The sequence below is a fragment of the Petaurus breviceps genome, unplaced genomic scaffold (assembly GCF_028583685.1).
Source record: "Petaurus breviceps papuanus isolate PSGF00001 unplaced genomic scaffold, PetGlider_PUasm1.0 551, whole genome shotgun sequence".
Lineage (NCBI taxonomy): Eukaryota > Metazoa > Chordata > Mammalia > Diprotodontia > Petauridae > Petaurus > Petaurus breviceps.
The window spans coordinates 9,385,291-9,409,137 of record NW_027186372.1 but is presented as its reverse complement, the minus strand read 5'-3'; the positions used below and the strand labels follow the sequence as shown (position 1 = coordinate 9,409,137).

Sequence of the window (23,847 nt, the reverse complement as noted above, 5' to 3'; positions counted from 1 at the left end):
TCTCTCTCTCTCTCTCTCTCTCTCTCTCTCTCTCTCTCTCTTTCTCTCCATACTTACATGTATCATTCTTTTGAAATCACAACTTAGGGAAGGTATTTCCAGGTTAGGTGTGCCCATTTACAAGCTTATGTCACAACCTGTCCCCCAAGTCGATTATTCTGATGTCAACTGGATTTGGAGTCAGAAGAACTGAACTTAAATTCCATTTCTCTTGCTTATTACTTGTGTGACCTCTGATAAGTCCCTTCATCTTCCTGGGCCTCACTAAACTAAGAAAGATAGCCTGGATGACCTTTAGGATCTATCCTAGCTTATTTATTTCCTCTAAATATGACTAATCTAATTTGGGTTACATTATCACTGTGAATTATGATGTTCATGGCTCTTCTCCCTAAAAACAGGGTGATACCCAGTTGTCTGATATATGGGTCATATGTCCTGTGGGCACTCATTAAATGTGATTTTATTGGTTGACCCTCACTTCTGGTTTTGGAGATGTATTCAGCGTTCTGAAAAATCTTGTTTCCTTTGCCTATTCCAAACCATTGTGAATGCTAACCATAGGAAAACTTTCATGTATACTTGGGTGATATATAATAGGTAGTTTACATCTGTTCACTTGAAATAAACTATAAGTTAATTAGTTTTAGTAAACTATGTAATATACTCCAAATGCCTTCTATTAAAGCTGCAGAATCAGAATATAAACCAAGAAGAAAAAAGCATGAATGAAGTCATAGGAGAGGCAGCATGCCATTATGAACCTGGGTTTATCATGAATTTTTTTTGGAGGGCAGTTGGGGTTAAGCGACTTGCCCAAAGTCCTACGGCTAGTAAGTGTGTCAAGTGTCTGAGGTCATATTTGAACTCAGGTCCTCCTGACTCCAGGGCTGGTGCTCTATTCGTTGCACTATCTAGCTGCCCCATGCATTCAAATCTTGTTTCAGTTATGTCTAAGTTGTATGATCACAGGCAGTCATTTAAACTCTCAAAACTTCTATTTTACCATCTATAAAATGGGGATAATGATTTTGATAGTGCTTGCTAGGATTGCTATAAAGAAAGCATTTTGCAAGCCTTAAAGTATAGTATAAATGTGAGCTATTATTATTAGGATCAAAGTTATGTCTTAAGTAATTGTTCTGGTAATGGAGCTTCTTGTTAAAAATTTGCTTCTGAAAAAAAAGACATTTTGAGGTGAGAACTGGAAGCTGAAAGAAAGAGTTCAGATGGAAATCAAAACCAAAATATAAAAGGCAAAAGTAGACAAAAAGTTGAGAGGTTGAGAAATCAGACAGAGTAAGACATAACCCTGCACACAGAGAGAATGCAAGGTTGTTTATGAGAGTAATTTATTAAACCATTACTGTGGGCCAGTCACTGTGCTAAGTGCTGAGAATACAAATACGAGCAATCAGGACAGCCCCTGCCCTAAAAGAGCTTACATTCTAATAAGGGGGTAGGGGGACAGGTGGAGCCAGCGCAGACGTCTGGACTGGGAAATTTCATGGTGTCCTGATTCTGGGCAAGGTAAGATGAAAACTTACCTATCCCTGGGGTAGAGTTCAAGTTGGGCTAGGGGAGGTGATTGACCAGAGTGCAGGAAGCCCTCAAATATTGGACCTCTCCCTCCAAGGAGCAGAATGACTCCCAATATCAGGACAAAGTTCTGTTATGGAGAGAGGTGGTAAGAGAGTAGAAAACCAAGAGCAAGGAATATACGTGATCATTCTCTCACTGACCTATTGTAAGTCATTAGAAAAATTCACTTAACCTCATACTGCCTCAATTTCTTCTCCACAAAATGAAAATTATGAAGAGTTCAAGAACTTAGTGATAACCTATATTATGTTTGGGGTGTGGGGGGAGGGTTTGTATGTGTGTATATGCATGCATGTGTGTGTATGTGCAGACAGGTAAAAGTTATTGACTGGTATGCAAGACCAGGTTAAGAATGACCACTTGTGATGTGTGAGCTCAGCATTAGTGCAGTAGACAAATTGTACTGAGTTGTCATTAGCCATAGTCATAGTGACTAGTCAGCTGTGTGATTGCTATCTTTGAAGCCCCTTTATTTTGGGGGGTTTCAGTTTCTGAAGCTTGACCTTTCAGATGCCCTGGATTGTTGGGAGGACAAATGAGACATTGTCACATCCCTCAGAAAATCAGAAAGCCTTACTCAGCATGTTGCAAAGGGTGTCATCATCATCATCATCATCATCATGAACTTGGACATTTGTCATTTGGAGCATACATTCCAAACAAGATTGTAGTGTTGTTGCTTCTTTGCCATTTTTGCAGATACGATCGTCTCTTCTAGCTGTTGTACAAGTTTGGATTACGTTGTGACCTACCTCTTCAAGCACATTGCAAAAGAAGGCAAGAAATCACTTCGATGCCGAGAAGTTTCCCAGGATGGTCAGAGGCTGCTCCATTTCATGCAGCAAAATCCAGATGTCCTACAACAGGTAAAGGAGGCACTGCTCCCTGGGTTTAAGTGATAAAGCCTTCAGAAACACAGAAAGATTCCTGAATGTCTCTTAAAATAAGTCACCTTGTGAGGGGCCTTAATGAATTGTTCGCCATAAGTATTATCCCCTGAAAGCAGGATGACACACTGCCCTCATTTCCCCTCAAGGAATATCAGGGTGATTACCATGAATACTTTCTCCCACTGAGATTTTAAGCTTAACAGAAAGATAGCTTTCTCAGAGATGTCTTAGAAGTTAAGGTAGAGCTGGTGATCCCTTGGTCCCCAGTTTCCTTGTTAGGTTCCCAATATTATTATCTTGAACTTGTCCTGTGAATGCTAGGCCATTATAGTTCCCATTCGTTTTCAAATGTGTTTTCTCATTAGCTGATATGGGCTGGGCTCTAATTTAATACAGCACATCATTTGGAGATTCACACTTTAGGATACTTCTTAAGGTATTTTAATTTGGCTCATGAGGAAATGTAATATTTTCTTATTTCTCTCTGATGTATAAAATCCATTCGTACAAATCACTGTAACACAGTGTAACATAAAAAATAGATAGAAAAATGAATACATATATCAAAAATATTTCAAATAGAGCACTAACATTTATCCATGTAGACACCATCATTCTTTTCTTTAGGATAGCTCTCCAAGGTGTTTGCAAGTTTGGAAAATTATGCCTGAGTGTTGTACTTATATACTGAAAAGTTTTAATTGTTTTATTTTGCTAAGTCACATGTATCCTATATTGTGATTTGCAAGTGTTAACATCACAACAAAATTATGAGCCTTCAAATAAGTCAGTTGGTACTGATATTGGACTAAATCAACAATTAGCATAAAAGTGTCACCCAGGGAAATGTAGAGAGAGGAGTGGAAGGAACCTAAGCCATCATCTAATCCAGGGAACCCTGGGGCCTCAAGGCCACATGTGGCCTCTAGGTCCTCAAGCACTGTCCTTTGACTGAATCTAAACAGAACTGTCCTGTGAAGTTTGGCTTCAGTCAAAGGGCCACAATTGAGGACTCAGGTGGCCACATGTGACCTTGAGGCTGCATTTCACCACCCATGACTAGTCTAATACCCTCATTTTACAGATGAGAAAACTAAGGCATAGAAAACTATAAATGACTTTGATTTGTCAAGTATTCACTAAGGGCTTACTAAGTGCAGAGCACTGTGCTAGACACCGGGAGAGATTCACAGGTTAATCTATGCATATTCTTCTATGCTATACTTCAAACAGCTACCAGTTTAGTTCATCAGATATTTCTTCAATGCCTACCATGTACAGAGCATTGTGATAGACATTAGGAGAAGAATAAAATTTGTGTAAAACGTTCTTCCTGCCCTCTTTTAGCCCTTTTAGAGTCTTTTAGAGTCTAGTAAGAAAATATGTCACATAAATAATGACAATGTAGGATGAGTAACATTTCAAAGGATGTTCATACTAGGGGAAAAAAATTTCCCCACTACTTCTAGCAACTGCCAGCAGGTTCTGATACTTGATGGAAATTACATGGATCTTGGCTTCAGGGTCTCAAGTTACTTCTTTTGTCGACTTTTTTATTAAGAAAAAATATATAACATGGGCAAGACTGTCATCCTGTAACCCTTCATGAAATGCCATGACTGTGGCCTGAATGTTAGTGACTTGTCCTTCAGGGAATATTTCCAGATAGTAATTGGATGTTGTAATCACAGTATCCTCCTATAAGATCTGGCAGCAACTTTCAAACTGGTAGAAAATTTTAGCAAAAATCAATAAAAATCTGTTCATAGAAGCCAAATTTACTTGGATTGGTCAGATCAAGTAATGTCAGTTGCAAGATACCATTGTAAAACCAGGAAAATAAAATTCCTTCTGAGACTTAGTGTTGATTTGGAATTGCTATGTGTTTGTTTACTAGTTTAAGCAATTTTTATGTGTTAATAATACTTGGTAATCCTTCAATTTATAGCATATGACTAAGCAGTGATATATCTTTATTAACTTCATTATCAGTGGAATACATTCTATTTATTTTGAATGTAGGCTTTTAGATACCATGTTAAATATTAATGACTGGTCTCTGGTAGTCAGCATAAATATGATTTGCATTAGCACTAGGTTATATCATATTGAGTGCCTCTGATGTCAACTGTTGGGCATGGTAATATCTGACATCATCTCCTCAGGTCACTGACAACTTTGACCTTTATTCTCTTGCACAGTTTCTGTCGTCTCAGAAGCTCTTTTGAATTGATTTGAAATTTTGACTCTTCCCTTTATGAGGCAGTAAAATTGATAATTATTCAGATGGGAACTGAACGCTGAGTGAAAAATCAATTCCACCCGCTCTCTGCTGTGTATAAAATTACTTCTGAGTCTGCTGGACTGAACGAATGGCCAGGGTAAAAGCAGCAGGCAGGAATAGTGGAAAGGATTAGCTGGACGGAGCTAATAGCCTAAAGGGATGGACTCTGAGACAAGGGAGTGGGCCGGTTGGGGGTTATTATCAGCAGTGATGGGACTCATTGATCATATGTTTACATCAGGTTTCCACTGGGTTATAAATCAGCCCTGAATAGCAGCAGAACCCAAGGCTCAGCCTCTTACCATGGGGACACTGTATTAGATTATTCTCATTTTCACACTCAGATGAAAAGTGAGCCATTGATTATTCATCGGTTGCCCATTAAACACTGGTTTTATAGATGATTTGACTATCATGGAAAGTAATGAACAAGGTTGCTGCTTCATAACTAGAGGTTTCAGTTTTCAAGACATCTGTGTCGGTTAAGTAATGCCTAACCCTATTAAAAGGAACGGGCTACAAATTGCTTAAGAGTGCTGAAAAACTAGACCCTAATGACTAATTGTGCCTTGAGTTTAGAGAGGGCTTGTCAGCTCTTTAAACTAAACTGATGCAATGATCTTGCAATTATTTACTAGTCGGAGCTGTTTTTTCAACTCGAATCTATTTTGCTAGAAGCATAATTGCATATTTGAGTGTCTGTTCCAATATGCAAAAAGTATCTCTATAAATTTCTAGAGTAAACAATGTGGGGGCTACATGAGGGCATTAAAAAGTCCTTTATTGTCCCAAGAAAAGTATTTTTAAGTGCTTCTCACAGCACTTTCTGTGCTGATTGATGCATTCTTTTAGCTTCTTATGTGTTCAAAGACATTCTCCAAACAAGCAGTCTTCTATGTTTTACATCATATGCTAACATGAAGGTTTGACCTGTTTGAGAAGCCTCTGTAATAATGATCAGAAAAGTCAAAGTTTCATGTTGGATTCAGCAGTGAGTGAAACAGCATTGCCCTTGCTTGACCAGTGAGAGCAGCACAGCCACCTAAGGTGATTTTACGTCATTAAGAAGATAAAATGGAAATCAAAGAAAATGGAGGTAGTAACAGGGCGCTAGACACTGATCTGTTAATGGTCATTTGATTAAGAAGATAGAATTTCCTGGTCAATTTTTTTTTTCCTCATCAGTAACATTACACATCAGTACAACTTTAATCCATTAATGGGTTTTCATTTGGCTATGCCTTAGAGTGAAAAATTTGTCTAAATTAAGCATAGAAGAGGAGTTTTTGTGAAACTGAAGGTATATTCCATAGCTGTGATTAATTCTGTTTAAAATTAAGAGAATTAGGATAAAATGATATCACTACTCCTCCAAGTAGAAATTGTTGTTATAACGAATGAATTGCTCTGCTTTTGTAGCAATGTGTTTCATTTGAGTAGTATATGTTATCTGAGGAATATGTAGTTTTCGGTGTTGCTGATTGACAAATAATACACAACTAATTTAATACATCATTTTTGCTATTGTAATCTGAAAGGGAACAATATAAAATAGTGGAATCACAGCCTCTGCTTTTTAGTTCATATTCCTTTTTAATCTAAAATTTAACCCAAGCTAATCTTAGCAAAAACCAAACATGTTCTAATTATTATTTTCTCCTGGTTTGGTTTGTTTTTTCCCTTTTTAAGATGGCATTGTGAAAAGCTGTCATAGGCTATAAGGATCATACTTCAGTAGGGACTTAAGCTGAAAGAACATTCACCCTTTTCCTCAATCAGTCAATCAATGAAAATTGCTTTTGTATAGTGCTTTTCATGACATGCATCCCAAAGTGAATTACAGCAAAAAGGAAATCAGCAGCTCTTTTTTCATTTCTGCGTTTAGATTGAAGTGATATTGCTCAACATTTTGACATACTACATGATACATCTTTCACACTTAAGATTCCATTCCATAATACTAAGTAGAAGAAAGTGCACCAGCACATTTAACTGATATTGAGACTTTGGCCCGTGGATCCTGAGTGGAATTTTCACACTGCAAAACACTTAGGCAAATGAGTCTGTCTTCCTTTCCACTCTCCCACCCCTCCCTTTTAAAAATAATTAGCCAGTTTAGCTAATATTAATAAAGACATTCCAATGACCCATAAACTAGAAAGTGTCCCCTTATAGCCCATCAGCTCCTTCTGCTTGATTTGCGATATTGTTATCAAATTCACAGCAGCAGATTGATGTCATGAGCATAGGAGTAGGACTTGGCTTCAGCCTCAGAAGACAATGCTCATTTGAAAACGCACATGCCTGTGATAAATCATGGAAAAGCTGAAAGTAGAAAATAGGAACTCAAAAGTTTCATGGAAAAATAAAAAATTTTGTATAATTGCCATCTCGGTTGTCTTCACAACCCCATGTATCAATATTTAGGTATCAATTCATATAATAGGTATCAATTTTTAGGAAAATGAAGCCATTCAAAATGGATTCTTTTGCATCCAGACCAAAGAGATGAAGGTTGGGCACTTAAATTGATGATTTTCCCACCAGAAAAGAAAGGAAATCCCCCAACATAGGACCTCTGAAGGTAACTCTAGTCATTTCATCCAACAAACATTTATAATCCATGAACATATGTAATCCATAGGCTATCACAAATGGGAATCAGTCACCCTAATTCCCCTATATCCCCGAGGTATACAGCTGTAGGAGATCAGCAGACCAAGAGAGAAGAGGCTGCTTTACCAACTAAGTAAAAAAGAGATCTGAGGTTCATGCATACAATCAGTATACACATACACCCACACCCACACACACACCCACACACACACCCCAAATATGTACAGGAAGAGAAAGGAACAGCCATTTACATAATAGTGCCTACTATGTGCCAGATGCTTTACAAATATTTAAAAATATTATTTAAACCTCACAACAACCTATGAGGCAAATGTTGCCATTATCCCCAATTTACAGTTGGGAAAATTGAGGCAAATAGAAGTTAAGGGACTTGCTTAGTCATACAGCTAGTAAGTGTCTGGTATAGCATTTGAACTCAGGTCTTCCTGACTCCAGTCCAAGTGCTCTAGCCATTGCACCATCTAGCTACCATAAACCACAAAAAGGCAATTGTATCATAGTAGAAGAGATGCTGGATTTGGAGTCAGAGGACCCGAGTTCAAATCCCAGCCCTACCCCTTATTGTCTATGTGACCTTGGGTAAGTCACTTAAGCTTGTGAAGCCTCAGTTTACTTATCTGGAGAAAAGGATTGAACTGGGTTTCTCTAAGTTCTCTTCCACCTCTAGGTCTATGGCAAAAATGTTTGGATTTTACCTACCAGCCTTCCTTCCCCCTCCCCCCCTTCTGCAGCTGTAAGTTGTCTTTTTGTGACTTTTTTAGCCTTTCAAAGGTCCTCTTGTTATTCATTTTAACCTAATTTTAACCAGTTCAACATGTTGAATTGTAGAGTCCTTAAACATTAAAGGACTGGTTTTTATCCTAAAGAGCACTAAATATTCATGGTTCTACTTTGATACCTAACCAGTAATGCTAGGAGAAAAAAACAGAAAATTAGAGCTGAATGAGACCATAGGGATCATCCATGACACTAACATTTATATAAGACTTTAAAGTTTACTATGCACTTTACAAATGTTAGCCCATTTGATCCTCACAAAAATTCTGGGAGGTGGGTACTGTTATTTTACCCATTCGACAGATGAGGAAACTGAGACAAACAGGTTAAGTGACTTGCCCAGGGTCACACAGCTAGTTCCACATCTGAGGCAAGATTCAAACTCAGGTCTTCCTGACTCCAGTTCCCAGTACTTTATCCTTTGTGCCAACCAAGTCACCAAGTGTAACCACAACCACACATGCATGAACATATACATAGACATACATACAAATACACACATAAATTTTATATATGAGGACACTGAGATCAAGCAGCAAAAAAGACCATTAAAGTCTTAGAAATTAGATGCTTATGTACCTTCCCTCCTTCACTACTAAGCTTTGTGTACAAAGTAGATATTTATAACTAAGAACTGAGAAAATTTAATCCTTACTTTCATTAACCAAAATAATGGGCACATAGTATTATTTGATTATTTCACACATAGTGCAATGGTACAAAGCAGTACCAAGTTTCTCCAATAATCGACTCCCTAACTGTAAATTGAACCTTTAATTCCCAAATGTTTTTCCTTTTTATTTTTTTCATATTTAAAATATGACCAAAATATTAATATGCCAAACTCAGTGAGAACTAATAACTGCTTTCTTGGATTTTGAAATTTCAGATAATTGGTGATAGCCGTAATAACAATACATCACGCCTGTATTCAAAACTCTTCATACCTATTATTATCGCATTTGGCTTCTAATAATCCTAGAAACAAGAAAGAGCCAAGTTTAAAAAGAGAATGAGAATAAGACATGGGCAGAATATGTTTATTTTAGGTGATATTTTTGCATCAAATATTTCATATTTAAGAAAACAAAACCTTGAACGAGGGGAGGGGCCAGGATAATTTTTCCAGTTTGAGTGTCCAGGAGCTCAGTCTGCAAACAGTGACTTTGGGTATGAAATTGAAATTGTTGTCAAAAGAGAGGTAAAGGGAAGGAGAGATTGCCTTGGAGGAAAGAGTGTATTTGTTTTTAAATCATCATTTTTAGATGGCAGAAGTCATCTTAGCAGGTGGATATAGGCTTGACATAATAAATTAAACAGCAATATCAAGATGAGATTGCATTATAATGCACTTTGAACCATTAAAATTCCACAGGGAAACTTTGTTCCAAATACAGATAGAGAATGAAAAGTGACCTGAATCTCATTCTAAATGTTTATCAGAGCAGGGGGATTTTTCACTGGGCCATGTGTTTTCTACCTCTAAGCACAGTTTAAAGATGGGATCCAGGAGTATCATAACTTGCCTTATTAATTGAAAGGAATGGAAATCTACCAGATGTAGCCTGAGCCAGCAGAGACTTGGGTGGCTAAGCAACAGAAAAGATGCCATATTGAGTGAGCCAAAATCCAGTCTCCAAGTCATTTATTTCCACCGGTGACAGTGCATTTAGACTCCAGTGCTTCAGCATTGATTGATGGTTTAATATCATATATAATTTTTTTAATGAAGGAAAACCATTTAAATATGTTACCATTTGCACTGGTATTCTCCCATGTACATAACTGCATTTAATCATTACTGGGATTGGTTTTGGTCCTTGTGTAATTTGTATCAGAGAAATAACTGTCAAAGCCATCTCGTCCTGGTGTTGAAAATGGTGTGTTTGGCTTTATACTTGACTAGATTCTTGCTTCCCGATACGTAATGAAGTGTTAGACCTTGGCCGCTACCACACAGGAATCCCATGTTTACATTTCTGGCTGTGAAGAATCAGAAACCATGTGCTTCCCCAGGTCCCCTTTTCTGGTGACACAATATTTAAGCTCCTCAGTATGATACTCATGTAGGATTTCAAGTTTGATTTTAATACTTTTAATATTAAAATATGTAATAAAATTGTATTATCTAATTATAAGGAGATTTTATCCCCTTATTAAAGTTGCTAAATCAGGCTCAGATTATCGTGCTAATGGTGCCTCTTGGATGTGAAATTTCCAAAAGTGGAGTTGAAAGGATGGGTGAGCGTTTTGTTGCTGTTGGATACCCCCCCCTTTCCTCTCCCCAAAGTAACAAGTACGAAATGCACGTATGGAAACAAAAAGGAGCAATTTGGGATGCTGGGGAAACTAGTGGAGGTGTCAATGTCAGATGAGTGCCCTTAGGCGAGGCAGCTGGTACATGTAGGCTTTTGTTTATCAGTTACTGGTTTATGTAGCCTTTAGGCCAGCACAAGAAACAATCACTCCTACAGGGTCAGCTGCTGGTCAGAAGCAAAGTAAGAAAAGACTTTGCGCTAAAACACGTCAGCCATAATTTTAGTACAGCTGGCACCTGCTACGGGTGCACAGCGTGAAGGTTAAAGGTCAAAGAGGCAGTTGTTCAAAACTCAGTGATGGCTTAAAGGGACTTGTAGATTAATCTGCTTTATTAACTTCTCTATATTAGATAACTATTGCTGTGAATGACAGTACATCTTTTTGAATAAGTCGCATCTCTTTCTCTTTTAAATTAGCTTTTGGGTAATGAATATTAAATAGAAAGCATTTCAAGGGTAATTAAATGAAAACAGAATGATGTCATTTTGCAATCATATTTGTATGTTTATTGTAATGTTTTCCAAGGGACTGGAAAAAAAGCCAATTCTTTAAGAAAAAAAAAGATTTTTAAATGGGGAATTCATATAGCCTCCCATTACCCTTTCTTTAAACTACAGACATGCCATATATGTTGCAAGCCAGCATTAAGAAGGAAGATAGCTAAGGTTTTATATGGTGTTCTCAAAAGTCCTAAGAGTTTTATTTGTGAGTGAAAGTGACCACTCTCCTTTCTAGATCTTTTTAGCTATTCTTTGACATAGAAATTTCTGAATGATCCTTGTCATTCTGCCTTGAAAACACCAAGGGAATAGAAGCAAACAATAAAAATGGGCAGATAATTGTGCCTTTGGGTGGATTTATGTAAAGCAGATAGTAAATAAGTTATAAGAAAGGAAAAGAGATCATCTTGGTCCACAATAGTCAGCAACTATGTTGCTTTGTAGCAACCTCTTATCTGATGGCAGCAGAAATCTTAATTGACCTCAGAGTTTAACATTGTTCTATTCCATAATTGTGATCAGCACAATTAGCTGCTGTTGGAAAACAAAGAATAAAAAGGAATAGTTCAGGGCATCTTTTGGCAAAATCTTGTCCATGAAGAGTCTGGCAGCACATGAGCTAAATGTTGTAGCTAACTTTGTAGCAAAACTTAGAAATCTTTGTTCAAGGGGTATAGTTTTATCTGCCAACTGTGAGTGATTTCTCATATAAATACCATCTGCATTCTTATACCGAAGACACACATGTAGTATTATTTTTGTCCACTTCCAAATTTCAAGGAAAATTATACTAGACATCATTGGGGATTTAATTTGGGCTTGATGTATGAGTACAGTAATTTTCAGTAGGGTGCAACATGTGTGGGAAGTACATGATGGTCTCTCAGGTCAGGAAGAGTGTCAGGACCCACCGAAGGGCTTGTGTGCATCCTTCAAAAGATAGGCACTCTGGCTCAGCTAGGACTGGACAAGGACACACGTCCACAGCCCTGTCATTCAAGCTTTTCCTATCTCCCTCTTACAAGGGTGTTATCCAGGTTACTGTAAATGCTCATCAAGGAGGCAAGGCTGGAAGGGCCATCCCAGATTATGCACCATAGGTTCAACTGTTGAATTCGATTTTAAAATGTCCACTCCCTTGTCTGTCTGCCCAGAAAAAAAAAAAAAGCACACGCGCGTGTGTATACGCACACACACACACACACACACTCTCAAAACCTATTCAGGGCTGCATTGTTGCTGCCATCATTTAAAAAGATACTTGTTTCACTGGCACCATGAAAATGTTCTGGCCAGACCCAAGAACTTATACAGGCCACCAGAGACCCAGGCCGAAAAATAAGTCACAATGTTGCTTTTTCCATTTAATTCAGATAAGACTTCATGTCATATAATTTCTTGATTTTTTTTAAAAGATGACGGAATTAAATATCTTTTGTTTCTCTCATGTTTTTCTCCTCACAGAGATTCAGGTAGCACAGATTGCTAGTACTCCCATTTTACAGATGAAGTCACTGCGCTTCAGCAGTGCTAATTGACTTGTTTCTGGTCTAGTGAATTTTAGAACAACTTGAACACAGACCTCCCTACTCCAAGGGCCGTTTTCTTTTTATTGTACCCAGGCCTTTCTTCCTCACACATGCATATATTTGCCTTTTTTTTCTCATTTGCCACCCTGAGAGTTGGGCAAATTACACCATCCCAATTTCATAACTGAGGAAACCTGGTTCAGAAGAGGTATATATCATTTGCCTTCTTTTCTTTCAAAGAATTTGGGATGTTTTTGCTTGAAAAGCATTTTTGCTTTCTTGGTTATCATAGTATGTGCATAAGAGCACACATTTATACTATGCTTTCCAGTATACAGAACATTTCAAAATAACACTATGAGAAAAAGAGTCAAATAGTATTATACCCATTTTCGGATGAGAAAACAGGGTAATACAGGTTAGGTGATGCTTATGGTCATTGAATACAGACACATATATTTCACATAAAATTCCACATTTTTTTCTCCTCCTACCCAACTAAGCATTCTCCTCAGTCCCTCTTGCTGGCTCATCATCCATGTCTGGCCCCCAAACAGTGGGAATCTTCCAAAGTTCTGTTCAGGGCCCTCTTCAGTTTTCTCTGTATACTTTGTCTCTAGGCGATCTCATCAGTTCCCAAAGGTTCAATGATCATCTATACAGACTGATTCCAGACCTATATATTCAACCCTGATTGCTCTCTCTCTTAAGCTCTATTCCAACATCACCAGCACCCAGTAGCACATCTCCACCTGGATGCCCCATAGAAATCTCAGTCTATCATGTGGAACTCCTTTCTAAACATAACTTCCCTTCAAACTTCCCAATTTCTACTTTGGGCATTAGCATTTTTCCAACCATCCAGGCTCACCCCCTCAGAGGATTCTTCACCCAGTGCAGTCAATCATGTCCAAGTGTCATCTCCGCAACATAGCTCATGTCTGTTCCCTTCTCGCCATTCATACAAGTCATCACATTATTTCCTGCCTATCATCGCCTCCTCCTCGAACTATTCCAACAGTGACCTGATTGGGCCCTGGGTTTCTACTCTTGAATCTCCCCTTTCTATCTTCCGCACCACTACCAAAATTAATTTCCTATGTATCTGACCATTCCATCCTCCTGTTCAAGAAGTTTCAGTAATACCCTATTGCCTCCATGATAAAATGCTGATTCTTTAACTGGACCTTTAAAGCCCTGCACCAACTAATTCCAGCCTACCCTCTCAGGCTGATTTCACATTACTCCCCTTCATGCACCCTCTGCCCAGCCAAATGGACTTACCTGCTATTTTACAGATTTGACACTTCATAATCGGCCTATAGACAGCTTGCCCCAACACTTAGAGTGGACACCCTCCTCACCTCTACCATTCAGAATCCTCAACTTGTCTTCAAGACCCAACTTAAATGCCATGTCCTTTGAGGAGCCTTTCCTTACCCCCCTGGTTATCAAGATTCTCTCCCCTAAAATGATCATGTCGTTATCTGTGTATATGGTGCATTCTCTAGAAAAAAATGTATGTTGCTTGATGACAATGTTTTTCATTTTGTCCTTGTATCCAAGGACCTAGCAGGATCTAGCACAATATCTTGTGCATACTTGGTGCCTAATTAATGCTTGTTAAAATGAACCAGATATGAGTAGTAAGTGGCAGAAATGGGGTCAAAACCCAGGTCTCTTGACTCCAAGTCTAATGTTCTTTTCACTAAACCACACAGCTTCTCCAGAAGAAAGGTATTGAATAAATTCAGTTTATAATCACCTTTATTAGTATTAATTATTGTTAGCTCATCCTCCACCAACCAACCAGAAGTGACCTTGGTTCTCAAAGTTATTTTAGCAGAGTACAAATTCTAGCAAATACTGTCAAGGTTAAAAAGATTTCAGGAGTCATCTTAATAGCGGGATGCATCTACCTTCCAAGAATCAGTAAACCTACATTGAAAGAGGTTCATCTTTAAAAAATTACAAGGCACTTAGCCTCTCTGGGCCTCAGTTTCTTCATCTATAAAATTAGAGAGTTGGATTAAATGGACTCTAAGGCTACTGCTCATTCTAGATCTGTGATCTTGTGTTTAACCATATGAGAATTTCTTCATAGTCTTCATTTTACTTCAATATTTTAATGTATCCTTCATCCTAAGGATATTTTCTAATTCCATAAATAACTATTTATAAAGCTGTGTTTGCTAAATACCTGGGCCCTGTGGAGAATGGGTATAATAATCATTAACATTTATATAACCCTTTAGATTTTTGCATTTTCAATCTTAAAAAAAAATTACTACCAATTAATGATTTTTTTCAGCCACAGCAACTCATGAAAATGATCTACTATCATGTGAAGAGATTGGACTCTGTCATTGGCAATAGTAACTAGGCTAATAAAATCACAAACCATTGAACTATTGCTATTCTGGTGGCATTGTTTTTTGTTTTGTTTTGTTTGGTGTGTGGTTTGCTTGTTTGTTTGTTTTTGCTTTTTGGAGGGGGGAAGGTAGGGCAATCGGGGTTGAGTGACTTGCCCATGGTCACACGGCTAGTTTTTTGTGTTAAGTGTCTGAGGCCGGATTTGAACTCAGGTTCTCCTGACTCCAGTGCCAGTGCTCTATTCACTGCACAACCTCGCCACCCCTGAACTATTGCTATTCTATACAAGGGTAATTTATGTGAAATAATCCCAAAGTTTATTAGTTGATTCTTTAAAACACTCTTCCAGCCTGCCTATTCACATCTATCTTGAATTCCCCAACTATGTAACCAAAAATATATTTTGGCTTCATTCTGAGTTTCTGAACTTTAATACTTGAACGGGTTGGTGATCTCATTGGCACTGACAATGTAATTGTCAAACTGTAATCCACAATTCCTCATCCTGTGTTATTCTTCTCTATACCTTTCAGTAAGTTCTCTATAGGGTATCTACCCAATCCAGTGCATAACTTCTTTTAGTTTTTTCCAATATTACATAGATACCAGTACAACCATAGTTATAATTTTTAAGCTCTTACACTTGTATAGTGCTTTACTGTTGATAGAGTTTTATAACAACCCAGTGACATAGGTGTTACGCATATTACCCTTATTTCAGATGAGCAAACTGAGGTTCAGAGAGATTGTGCTTTGTCAAAGATCACATAAACTAGTATACAGAAGAACAGGGTTCTATCAGGTTTCTTAATTCCGAGTCCAATTTTTTTCATAATTTTTTTCTAAAATTAGAAATATGAGGTAGTAGGGGAGGAGATGGTGCCCAACATTAGAGTTTAATCATCTAGGAAAGATTCTTGAACCACCTTTAGGAATGGAAGCAGAAATGTATAAATGTGAAAGATCTAGAAAACTTCCAGAAGAATTTTTATTCCTTCAAAAGGCCTGCCCTTTTTTTTGAGACTGAACCTTGGGAAACAGAAGTACTAATGGAGACAGATATTAGTCCCTTATTTACCACACCAGAAAAAAAGGAACCCCTTGTCCCCTGACTTCTGGGCATCCTGCATCATGGAGAAGATAAATACAAATTGGGGGAATGCTCAAGAAGAATAACCCAAATGATTAATGGAAATAGAAAGGCTGGCTTGTGGGTCCAAATTAAAGGAGCTAAATATGTATAACTTGCCCAAATGACAGCTAAATGGGGAATTTGATAAATGTATAAATACTCAAAGATGTAAATGCCAAGGAGATAAAGGAATTACTTAGCATAGCATGATGGAAGGTTGGTATAATAGGATATTATTAAGAAAGGAAAAAATAAAACATTGAGTATCAATATAAAACAAACAAACTTCCAGACAATAAGAATTGTTGCTGACAATGGATGCCATTAAGTTACGGATGCCATTAGGTTATGTATCATGTGCCAAGGGAAATGATGGATCCAGATCTCAAGATGCTGGCAAATAGAGAAGGAAGAACTAGGACTTAGAATCGTTTTATCCAAAGGCAGGAAGTCAAGCAGGATCCATGTCCTCTCAGAGCCCTGGAACAGGAAGCCAAGCTGTCTAGAACAGCAAATCCCTACTTGGACTATAAGATTCATTGGATGGAATAGGGATGTTTTCTAATTCCATAAATAACTATTTATAAAACTGTGTTTGCTAAATACCTGAGCCCTGTGGAGAATGGGTATAATAATCATTGACATTTATATAACCCTTTAGATTTGGCAAAGCATTTTACACACATCTCCTTTGAGTCTCACAACCCAATGAGGTAGGTATAATTATCCTTACAGATGAGGAAACTGAGGTTCACAGAACTTAGGTGACTTAACCATACTCACACAACTAGGATTATAGATCATAGATTTAGAGTTGAGTGATTCAATTCCCTTATGTTATAGATGAGGAAACTGTAAGATAGTGTTGAAGTGATTTGCCAGGTTGTAAATGGGAGAGCCAAGATTCAGACCCAGTTCTTCCTTACTTCAAATCCATACTTCTCAGTCATTCATTCAACAAGTATTTCTTAAGGGATAACTTTGTGCCCAGCTGTTTTCTATGTGCTGGAGATACAATAACAAAAATAGAACAGTCCCAAACTCTGAGGCCATCCTACTCCTAAGGGAGCTCGTGGAGGAAAACTGCATGAACATAGATAAGCAAGTATAAGATTTAAGCAAAGTGAGTGTGAAATAATTTCAGGGGAGGGGGTTGGAGGCAGGGAAAGGGCACAAGATCTTGGAGGACCAGGAAAGGCTTTATTCAGGAGGAGGCACCTGAGGAGGAAACTAGGGAATCTGGAGGTAGAGGTGAAAATAATGCAGTATGCCTGGGACACTGGGTGGAGCCAAATTGTGATGGGCTCTAACCATTCTAGGCTGTCTCTTGGATGACTTCCTTATATTATTTGTGGGTTCTTGGGGATCATAAATATAGATCTAGAGAGGACCTTAGAGGTTATCAAGTCCTCCCCTTTATTTTACAGATAAGGAAACTGAGGCCAAATAAGGTTAAGTAGTGATTTCTATTTATATCACTTGTCCAAGGTCACATTGGGCCAAAACTGTAACTCAAACTAAAATCTTTTGGGATTCCTTTTTTCCACTGCCCTTTTTTTTTTTAATGTGGCACACTGCCTTAAAGACCCTGCCTAGATTCACATTTCTGCTCTTTTCCAAAATGTATTTAAAGTAATAATTAGGGAGCATTAACATCCTCAATCTTGGTATTAGGTTTGTGTGAACAGTTTCACCACCATATTGACCTTTCCATGGGGGTATATGAGTGATACTATTTGTGGGACCTTTAAAAAACAAGGAAATCTGAAAAAAGGCAACCTAAGTCCAAACCTTGGAATAACCATTCTTTTTGATGGAAAATGCTTTTGACATGTCTTGTGAGTTTCCCGAATAAATGCTGCTTTTCCCCACGTGAAAACATTTTGAATGTGACATGTAAAATAATCCCCCACTGGAGCTTGTGAGGATTTTTAGGTCCATCTAACTGAATCCCTACAGGAAATCAAGGAGAGTGTTGTGACAGATGAGAGGCAATGAAACTTTGAACCTCCTTCTGCAGGGGTAATATATTTATTATGAAATACAATATTCATTGCACTCTGCTTTGATGACTGCATCAGATGCCCTCATGCCATTATCCTTTATGTTATTCTGTTGTGAAATATGATATTCATTGAGAAATGTTGTGATGACTATTCACTAAAGTAGCATGCTGTTCCCCTACTCTCTCTCTCTCTCTCTGGAATGGCCTCAGTTAGAGTTTAGTTTATCACTGAATATTTAATGTAAACATGTGCTTGTAGTCAGCTCTGTCATGCAAATACATTTAAGCTGGTTAGTAGCCTTTTCATTGCTCCTGATTTGGGAAGTTAATAGTTTGTTTACATTGTGAGATTGCCAAACAGAAGGCTCCTCGGGCCCATTGCGTTACCAGGGCAATTTGACATCATAACTGCTCTTTCTATTTAAAAACCCCAATTTGGCACTCATGTTTTTCATGGTCCAAATTTATTAACATTATCAGTATGGGGGTGGGTGGGGAGAGAGACAGAGACAGAGAGAGAGACAGAGAGAGAGACAGAGAGAGACAGAGACAGAGAGAGAGAGACTCTATTTCCTAAAAAGCTGGGGGTTTCAAATAAAAGACAGAATGAGCCCTTGTCAGAAATGCTAATGAGGAAGTTTGGCGCTTCAGAGAGGGAAATGCCTTATATGATGCCTAAGATCCTTTCCGACTCCAGATTCTAAACTTCCATAAATTAGAGGAGACTTAGGGTGAAAATCTAAGAGTGCTGTATTTAACCACTTGTGGAGTGGTGATGATGGGAACCAAGTGGGACAGGTTTCCAGTTTACCTCACTAGAAAAGTGGGATTTATTATCTCCCTATGCCCTTATCACCCTCCTCGAGAGAGCCTTCTCTTCAAATAAGCTGTATGCCCCTATACAAGTCACTCCTCTCTGAGCTTCAGTTTCCCAGTCTATTAAAAACAAGTGGCTTTAGCTGGATATCTCTAAAATCCCTTCCAGATCTAATAGTCAATGATTTGGTTAATATGTGTAGATTTGCCATTTTCTGTTTGGTTCCTGGAGACACATCCAGGCCCCTAGAGGATCTAAAAACTCTCCCTGGAAACATTGGGTGGAATTCAGGTTGGCAATGATATGTTCTAGATATAAGAGATGCCTTGCCAAACCACCTTTACTCTACCTTGTAGGTAATTAGAGGAAGACTTCTTTATAATTAAAAAATATTCCTTTCAATAATGGAAGAATGGGGTACTAACTTTCCCCAAGAGGTGGGAATACAAAATTATCTCAAAGGAGAGCATAGGTGGTATTTCTACTAACAATATTTAATTTCCTCATTAAATGGAAGTTTTTTCTGTACTGTTGGCAGGATCGGGGGGTGGGGGGAAAGGGGCTGTGTGGAGAAATCTGCTCACAGGCTGAGTAGCAGCACTCCAACTAAAGCACTCCAACTCCCTCGCTTTCTCGGTTTTATTTTAATGCAGCAAGCCTGCTTTATGGTATCTTCAGCCCCTTGAAATATGATTTACCACTCGTAAGAAGTTTCAAATAGATAATGAAGATACAAGAATGAGACTTGCAGGGTAGTGTACTCAATTTTGTGCTCTTGTTCTACAGTACATTTCTGCTGCTGAAATGAATTCTTTATTATAATTTATTTCAACAGTGGAAAATAAAACTTTTCCCTGTGATGTGTTCAGTAACATTCAGAATAGACACATTACAGGCAGTCCTCTCAATTAATTAATTCTGAAGTTCCATTCTAAGTTTATCTTCTCTCTGATAAGCTAGGACACTTCCAGGTAATTCTTCCTCAAATAAACCATGATTAAAGGGCATTGTTAGTAATGGAAAAAATTGATGCCACAGCAGGATTCCACTATGTCTTTCCTTAAGTTTGACAACAGATGGAACAGTTTTTAAATAGTTTGTGCCATCCCTCACTCGTGGGGAAAGCATCCTTTGGACTTTGTGAAAGCGGGCGAGTGCAGTTAGTTTGGAAGTGCTGTCCGGCACATTCCCTCCTCACCCAGGGCTGAGGCCAGCTCCAAGCTGCAGAGCTCAGTCAGTGCCCTTGTTTTGATTCTTTCCGACATTGTACAGAGGCCAAGTAGGCGTCCCTCCAAGTGATTTTGCAAAGGAGAATGGGCCACACGCTAATTGACTGTACCATCTCATTTCCTAAAAACAGGCCAACGTCATCTTGTGCTTAGTGACTATGAGAATTTTCATCTCAAATGCTAAATGCTTTCTGTTCTTATGAGACTTTAAAGATACTGAGCACTTGAGAATGTTTTTAATATGTACCCAGTGTGAAAAGATTGGACATCACATGCTTATGGTGGTTTAGTGAAGCTGGGTAGGTAAAAAGAACTAAATATGTGCTTATTTGTCTGTTCCTGTCATCTTACATGTCATTGCACTCATGTCACAGAGGCGGACAGCAGACGAAGAAAGCAATTGATTCCTTCTCCCTAATGATGACTATTATCTAATTTGAGCAGGATCACATTTCAATATCTACTGTGCATGCGGCCTCAGGAACGGCTCTTTGTAACAACAGCCACTGGCTGCCTTTAAAGAGTGCTAGCCATTTCAATCTTGTTTTTCCTCAAGTGGCAGCCTTTGGATTTTCTCATACCCCAGCAGTTCTGGTGCACGCTGGCCTCAGACAGGGTGAATTTCCTGGGGATCCTGAGGGGAAGGCTACTCCCCGAGAAATACAGACTCGACAGTCTACCCACACTTACAAAAACAAAGAGCACCATGCAAATATTTCCTAGCAGTTTAGTTCCAGCTTAACTCATCAGTGTAAATCCAGTGTCCGATGTGGATTTGGGAATTACTCAGAGGTTTTCCTCTTCAGGTCTCATCTTTACAAGTCCAGGAGCTGGAATGGGAAAGGAGTAACAGCCACCTGCTCATAATAACGAGGGCTCATTTTTCAAAGGATGTCTGACAGGACAAAATAGATGGAGACATTTTTTAATGTTTATGATTCTTTTAATTTCAGTTGTGATATTTTGCTGGTCCGCCAGTAAGAAGGAAGAAACGCCTTTTTTTTAATGTTCCAAATGCATCATAGCTATTTGTTCATCTAGAAGTTCTAAAAATATTTTCAACAAATTTGTTAAAAAAAAAAAAAAAAAAAAACTTCTTCTGATGAAAGATAGCAGAGCATGCCGGGAGCTCTCGAGGGACAACTCTGGGTTCTCTTTCCAGACACTTCAGGGGCCCCTCAGCCAATCAGCAGATGGTGGGACCGAAGCCACAGCCAGAAAAGGCAGCTGGTGGGAGAGAGGGATGAGTAGTGACAGAAGACCAACAAGCAGTAAAGCCTGCAGAGGGTGCGCAGGAGAGCCCAGCTCTTCATTTGTCCGCACGGGTATAACAGAGGTCTATGCAAAAGTTTGTGTTGGGGTTTTGGGTTGTTTTTTAGCTCTTAAACTAGAGTGCAGATGTCAGTGTTTCTGTCGCACAGACATAACACCAGCTACCTCTGTTATAGACGTATGACCCTGGGCTAAGGCATAGTAGCATGGTGGGAGCTGATGACTGAGACTCATGAGGGAAGCAGCATGGTGCAAGGCAAGGAGTGCTTCACGTGAAGTCAGAGGACCTGCGTCTAAATTCTGACTTTGCCATTTAGTAGCCGTTTGACCTTGGGCAAGTCACCTAATTTCAATGGGCTTCAGTTTCTTCATCTGTAAAATGAAGGGCTTAGATTCAATGATCTAAAGGGTCTCTTTCAGTCCCAAATTTATGGTCCTGGGACATTGTTACACAAAATTACTGCCAGTATAAGGATCGTCCTGGTTGATACGCATATGCCTTAGTGATAGAAATGAAAGAGAATTTTCTGACCTTTGGAAGAGATCCAAAGTCTTCATTCCTTAGAACCAAACAATCTGCAAAGTTCGTATTTTTGCACATTTACAAGCTGGGCAGCTGGTTGTGGTCAGAATCTATCAGATTTCCTTACTGCTGTGCCCTGTTAATGTCTACATTGCTCTTTCTCCTCCTAATCCCTACATATCTTTCTCACCATGACTACTACTCTGCCTAACTTGTTATTTTCACTCGGATTCAGCCCTCATTCTGACCTGACCTCGACTATTGAGCCTCCCCCTTGCATATCCAGAGGAAGACTTTTTACCTAGCAATTCAGTGTTGAAATAAAAAGGATCTTTCTTTCTTCAGAGTTAATGGGGCCTGAGGGTTACATAGGAGTGAGGCTATGAGTAAGTTAAATAGTTTTCTTCATCTTTTTGTGAATCATATATTCAGAGTGGCTTCATATTTTGTTTGAAATGCTGTGAATTCTCAAAACATCACAAGCACCTTCATCAGAGCCTCAGCAGCCAAACGCATGAGACTTGGACTTTGCATCGATTTTAACTTATCCATGCTGTTGTCATCTTCAGTCAGGGCAGGTAGTTAAGAGGACACTGTAATGCCTACCACTAGTTTGATTCTAGTCTCCAAATGGGGCACTTGTCAAGAGCTACTATTCTAGAGAGAAGGTAGGTAAGTATACTTACATTAGGACTTTCACCTCAAAAGGCAAGACAAGCAGGTAATCTGGCTTCTTCTCATTGGAAGGAAATTCCCTAAGCCCAGTGTACCAAGTCCAGTGTGCTTTGGAGGAGCGTCTCCACAGCAGTACTGAAAGACTCTGGTTTCTGCACAAACTTGTTCATTTTGCATAAATGGTGTATCAAGTCACACAAAATGTACAATTAATTACCTCTTAGACTTTGCTCTTACTTATTTGTAACAGGAAGGTTTTTAAGTACATTTAAAAAATTTGTTTAAAGGCATGACCTTTTGCAGTAGGTTAAAATAACTGTTCTAGAATACAAGATACCAAAATAAGCTTTCAACCTCACATGGTTGCTGTCTCCAGGATAGTAGTAAGACTCGGAGATGGGCCTCCTGTAGCCAACATGCTCACTTCCTTCACGCTAAATGTTCCAAATGATTGGTCCCTACCCCGTGAATTGTTCCCTTACTTTCTCACCTGAAGAAAACTGACTGCGAATCATACATGAAAGCATCTTCACTACCCACACTAGGCATTTCCCTAACATGTGGAAGACACTTTTCACCAAAAAATCTCCCGTTTAATTGAATGTGGTTTTATTCTCAGAGATTCTGATTCTCGGTCCTTAGCTCTTTCTGGGAAGAATGTTTGTTTCCTAGGTCCTGCTGCAGGTCAACCTCACAATTATTAGAAAAAGTCTTCTGGAAATGGAATGCTATAATAATATCAACTGAGCAGATTTGCTTCACTAATTTCAATTTTTCCACAAGAATGAAAGAAAAGTTCTTTTTAGCCAACTTTATTTTTAGAAAAGTATTTTATTCAAACATTCCCTTGCTTATTACAGACATAAATACATGCATTCAGAGAAATGAATCCACAAGAGTCCTGTATAAAGTAATTGGCACATCACTTCAGGATGCTTCGTCATTTATGGAAGGAGTTTTGGTGCCACTGACTTGAATCCTTTCCATGAAAATATTCATTCTGCCTCCAGATTGTGAATCCCATAATATTTTAGTTTGCCTCAGTGGATCTGTTAGTTTTTTTGTCATTTTAATTTGTGGCTCCGTGACTTTGGGTAGCTTGTTGAAATGTGGTCTCTATTGCAGACATGCAGTCTCTTCTCTATTTACAGATTCTCTTCTCAATTCTAGTCTTAAGACCCCAACTGACAGTTATTATATTTATATATCTACATATGTAGAAAGATAGATAGATAGATAGATAGATAGATAGATAGATAGATAGATAGATAGATAGATAGATA

The 23,847-nt window shown here is 38.5% G+C and overlaps 1 protein-coding gene across 1 annotated transcript in view; it reads left to right on the top strand.

The window, feature by feature from the left end:
- Positions 1-23,847, top strand: part of RANBP17 (RAN binding protein 17) — a 350,044-nt gene that overhangs the window by 319,466 nt on the left and 6,731 nt on the right. Inside the window, exon 25 of the mRNA XM_069102382.1 lies at positions 2,302-2,468. Coding sequence (XP_068958483.1) covers positions 2,302-2,468 — 167 coding nt within the window. The remainder of the gene's footprint in view (positions 1-2,301; positions 2,469-23,847) is intronic.